Source organism: Bidens hawaiensis, unplaced genomic scaffold (genome assembly GCF_021521415.1).
Source record: "Bidens hawaiensis isolate Kalapana, Puna unplaced genomic scaffold, B.hawaiensis_p1.1 tig00070811_1, whole genome shotgun sequence".
NCBI lineage: Eukaryota > Viridiplantae > Streptophyta > Magnoliopsida > Asterales > Asteraceae > Bidens > Bidens hawaiensis.
The window spans coordinates 1-5,565 of record NW_027506659.1 but is presented as its reverse complement, the minus strand read 5'-3'; the positions used below and the strand labels follow the sequence as shown (position 1 = coordinate 5,565).

At 39.8% G+C, this 5,565-nt stretch overlaps 1 protein-coding gene across 1 annotated transcript; it reads left to right on the top strand.

Moving 5' to 3' along the window:
* Positions 1-1,925: 1,925 nt before the first annotated feature.
* On the top strand, positions 1,926-2,330 carry LOC143618367 (auxin-induced protein 15A-like). Its single transcript, XM_077090613.1, has one exon. The coding sequence runs from the start codon at positions 1,926-1,928 to the stop codon at positions 2,328-2,330; it is 405 nt and encodes a 134-aa protein (XP_076946728.1).
* Positions 2,331-5,565: the final 3,235 nt, after the last annotated feature.

Genomic DNA, 5,565 nt, shown 5'->3' with positions numbered 1-5,565 from the left:
CGTTCAAGAAAGACGTGATCCACCGATTCCTCCTACTGGAGCACACATATGGCAGCCAAGAGGAACCGAAACCATAACTCTAGAAATTAGATTTGGTTGGTTGGGTTGGTTGCTTTTGGAGGAAGTACGCGATGAAACCAAGCAACTGCGCGATTGGTGCCCCTAGCACCCGAAATAACTTACATGACATAATTGTGTCCTCAATCTCAATTTATCCTTTTACCAGGCAGATGGTTATTTACTTCAAAAGTGCATAGGTTGTCCAATTTCCAACTAAAATGCCCGAGCGTTGTGTGATCTCGTTTTCCATTGCTACAAAGAACACTACCAGCCTCATAGCCTGGGAGCTCTCACAACTAACGTCGAATTTAGAGTTAGTGACAATATTAGTAAGTATGGTGTTAGTTATTGAGTCAGGACATGGGGCATAATGAATGCATACATGATTAGTTGGCGTACCACTATGTATAATATATAAAGGAGAATACGGTGGCATCCATTGATAACTAATATCATAACCACCTTACACCCACAAGAGTGACTTAACATTGTTGTTAATATGGACAATGATTATTAGATTGTCCTAATATTAAGATTTGTATAAAGCGAGTACACCATTAATTCTTACATATGTTACATGTCAAACAAATTTATGATCATAGTACTTTCACGTTACTTTGTATTGCTGTTGCCCGACAGTGTATGGACCACACCATGGTGATCTAAAAATAGTTTTATGGTTTGGAGAATTTATGGTCAGATGATATTGATCCAGTTACAGGAACTCGTAGCATGGGAGCTCTCACAACCAAACGCCCCGAATTTAAATAAAATTAGTTGTCGTGTTTATAAGCATAGTGATAGTTACTAAGCAACTAGCAAAATGAATGCATATATGATTAGTTGGCCTGACAATATGTATAATGTATAAAGGAGAATGGCGTGACATCCCTTTATCATCGTAACCATCGTAAGGCTTGTCATTGTTGTTCCCAACAAGATACTATAGCAAATATAGACAATGATTATTAGTTTGTCATAATATCAGGATTTGTGTAAAGTGAGTGCATCATTAATTCTTACATATGCTACATGTCGAAGAAATTTATGATCGTAGTACTTTCACGTTACTTTGTATTGTTGTTACCCGACAGTTTCTGGACCACACAATGGTGATCTAAAAATAGTTCCATGATTCAAAGAATTTATGGTTAAATGATATTGAACTAGACATATTTATTTATTTGGATTCTGATAAGGACGCGCCATCCTATACCATAATGGTTCCGACATCACAACGATTATCTAAGGGATTGGGCCCTAGACCACCAAGTTCCGAAACAATAGGCCACAACTCGAGCATAAAATATGCGTGTGTAATCATTTTGTAACACTAGATTTTGATTAAAAAAACGCAAAGAAACAGAAGAGACAAATGATGATGAAAAGGTTGTTTATGGGGTTAGCAAGTGTTGCTACTCTATCGTTACTGTAACGAGCCTAACCAAACTAATACCAATCTAATTCTCGAGCCATTACAAAATGCATCAATATCGTCTATACTATAACGTTACCGTGACAAACTGAACAGATAACAAATAATCTTAATGTATAAAATCACAAATGTCAATATTATTGTCAAAAGCTTATATATAAATATGTAATACACACATACATCAACAACGATAACATTGAATATTTTTAAACACATAAATTAATAAAAAGATAATAAAATAATAATAAAGTAAAAGCATACAGCCGTCAAACACTTGTAAATACCACAAAAACCAAGGGCAATTTCGTACTACAACTCTTATAAAACCAAGCATTCTTTCTCTTTAAACCCCTTTCCATCTCTCTCTTCAACCTACTAACAACACACAAAACATCTGAAACAAAAGTACAAATCAAACACCAAATCCAACATGTCAGCCTGCAGCAGAATCCGCCACATTGTTCACCTCCGACAAATGCTCCGTCGCTGGAGAAAGAAAGCCGCATTAGCATCCCGTAAATGCATACCCTCCGACGTACCCGCCGGCCACGTGGCAGTCTCCGTCGGCTCTAATTGCCGGAGATTCATCGTCCGGGCAACTTACCTCAACCACCCGGTTTTTAATAAGTTGTTGATTCAAGCAGAAGAAGAATTCGGGTTTGATCACTCCGGTCCACTTGCGATCCCGTGCGACGAGTATTTATTCGAGGAGATTATTCGGTTTTTGTCCCGGTCTGATTCGGGTGCTCATCGGTTTGTTAATCTTGAAGATTTGCAAAGACACTGCCGGAGTAACCTAGATTTCTTGCCCGAGTCTAGACCGCTCCTTCGATAAGACGAAAATGCGATAATGATAATAGTAGTAGTAATAATATTTAGGGTGTGTGAGAGAAAATCTGAATTGGAAACCGAACCTGAATTATTCAAAATATCCGAAAATTTGGATATCTCAAATTTTGGATATGAATTTGAAGACCCCTTATAATAATAATAATGAGCCAACGAGTTGACTTTGATTTTGACCCCGAGTCGACTCGGTTGATCATGCACAAAGAGCTAACTCCGGTTCGGGGACTTTTAGTAATTTGTCCTAGCAAAATATACGAAAGGTAAGATAGTAGAGGAAGGAATTGAAGCATTGATGAAACGTGTTTTGATATTTTGGTGTATAATTTTACGGAATTACCCTAGAACGTTGGGATGGTGGTGGGAGTGCTACCGAGTCAGCGAGTTGAGTTGACTCACCAACTTAATGTAGATGGCAACACCGTCGTCCCGGCTTTGAATCGTAGTCGCAAGTGAAAGTGAGAGGAGTGAAATTGTTAATTGGCTATAGATGGGGTCACTTTTGTAAATTACCATGTGGATTTAATTGATTTTGTTACATTATTATTATTATTATTATTATTATTATTATATTATTATTATGAATACAAATTGCAGAGAAATTCCAACAATACTAGTTGTCCACAATGATTTTATATTTATTTTTTGTTTTAAGTTAGTTTTTTACAGCAGTTATTATTAATTATTATTCGTGAGTGGAGTGTTCAAAAAGCCCCCCATGTGGAAGGACTATTCAATTTATGACTTGATATGTATTTTATTTCTTTAAATATTGGTGATTACTCGAGACCGAATAACTAAGTTAAAATCTGATTATATCAAAATTAGTTTTATTATTATCTTTTAACGGCCAACAAACATGGAATGCCTAGATACCCTGACGAGTAACCAGGGGCGCAGCTCTTTGGGGGACCCTAGGTGGCCCCGGTCATTCCCGTTATTTCGTTTAATAGGGTAAATTTCGCAATTTTTCCTGAAATTTTTATAGATATTAAGCACGGTCACCCCCCAAATCGATACCGGTTTTGGTACCGTCGGTACCGATTCGGTACCAACGTTTTGAGTTTCAGTATCGGTACGGTACGTTACCGGTATTTTCCGAATTTTACCTTAAATACCCGTACCGTCCCGGTACCGAACCGAAAATTTCGGTATCGGTACTGGCACCAAGAATTAGTGTTTTTCGGATCGGGATTTTCAATACTGGTACCGGTGCGATATCAATCTCATCCCTACATTTCACAATACCAAAATACATACAACTTGCTGTAAAATGTAAAAGCCTCAAATGCCTATATGCAATGGCACCTACGTGAGAAACTCACTTATCACATCTCCGGCCTAATTTTATCTTCCTTATAACTCAGGAACACAAAAAATCTTTAATTTCCTTTCCTTATTTCGAAGTCTGTAACACGAAATTACGTTATGTTTTTCTCTTCCCATCTCTTTGTTATTTCTCCATAATTTCATTTCTCTTGTTTTCTTTTCTTATTCAACTAATAGACACAATGTTAGTTAACCAATTTAATATTGGATCCAAATTTCAAAACGTTAGAGCCTACGGACTAGAAATCTCAAAAACTAATTTATGTTAGTTGTCGAAGCACGAGATGAATCTGACCTGATCCATGACGATGTTTCCACGGATTTCGAGATGAACGAACCACAGTCTTGATCTTCTTCTCCGGCTGGTTGGGATCTGCAATGACTTTTTGGGGGTGTGGAGGTGACCGCTAAGAAATCTCCAGGATCTCTTGTTCACAGACACAAAAATATGGTGGTGGCTCTTATTGAGAATGACCAACAACTAATAAGGAGGTGGAGACCTCCTTATATAGGGAGCCTCATGGCCACCATCATGGTACCCTAATGGGCCTAGCCCAGTTAGGGTTACCTCCACAAAACCCCCTCAGCCCAATAACATTGTATTAGTCCATATAATAAAATAAGCCAAACATAATAAATTTAGGGTCGTAAAACCGGGTTTAGTACCATACCCCTACAAGCCCCCCCAAGTCCAGCGTTGCTCCTGGGCGCGCAAGCGTTTAGGTGGAGCGCTGGACTTTATGAGGTGTGTTTAGGGCGTGAGGCGGTTTTTTCCCTTTTCTTCGGCCTTATCTTTATTGTCTTTGAGTTTTGGGAGGTTTTCTTCATGATGGTGACGTGTTGTGGTTTTTATGATAATGATGGTGCACTAGCATGAATAAGATATAGCACGCCGAATAATAAAAGCCTGCGCGCGAGGCGACTTACGAGCTATGAGAATAATAAAGCTTGCGCGCGAGGCGACTTATGAGCTATGAGAATAATAAAAGCTTGCGCGCGAGGCGACTTATGAGCTATAAGAATAATAAAGCCTGCGCGCGTGAGGCGACTTACGAGCTGTAAAAATAATGAAGCCTGCGCGCGAGGCGACTTATGGAATATGAATAATAAAAGCTTGCGCGCGAGGCGTCTAACGAGCTATAAGAATAATAAAAGCTTGCGCGCGAGGCGTCTTATGAGCTATATGAATAATAAAGCTTGCGCGCGTGGCGTCTTACGAGCTATAAGAATAATAAAAGCTTGCGCGCGAGGCGTCTTACGAGCTATATGAATAATAAAAGCTTGCGCGCGAGGCGTCTTACGAGCTATAAGAATAATAAAAGCTTGCGCACGAGGCGTCTTACGAGCTATAAAATGATGATAATGACTGGCCCACAAGGGCCTCCTCCGCGCAGGATGAATATCCCGGCCAGATAATAATAATGATGTCATAGGTGTTTGTGCGGCTCGTAGCCGAACCTGCAAAAACATGTCAACTAAAAGTGGATGTATTGCATGGTTCCCATCCTCGGGCAAATTATGAGGTGTGCCCAACCTTTAAGCTTGGCGCGTGGCCTATGGGTTTATGAGGATTCCCAACCATTAAGTATGGCGCGTAGCCATATGGGATATTATGAGGATTCCCAACCTTTAAGTATGGCGCGTAGCCATATGGGATATTATGAGGATTCCCAACCTTTAAGTATGGCGCGTAGCCATATGGGATATTATGAGGATTCCCAACCTTTAAGTATGGCGCGTACGCGCGGCCTGCGCAATGTCTCCTTTATTCTCTCGCGCAGATGTGGTGCGTGAGCGTGCATGATGCTGTGAGCATCTAATATGCATGAGCATACGTGAAGCCCAATAACACATGTGATGCGTGAGCATATGAGATGCGTGAGCATGTGATATGC

Bases quoted from the DNA above. Each gene is read 5' to 3' on its own strand.
- LOC143618367 (XM_077090613.1), top strand. From the start codon at position 1,926: ATGTCAGCCTGCAGCAGAATCCGCCACATTGTTCACCTCCGACAAATG.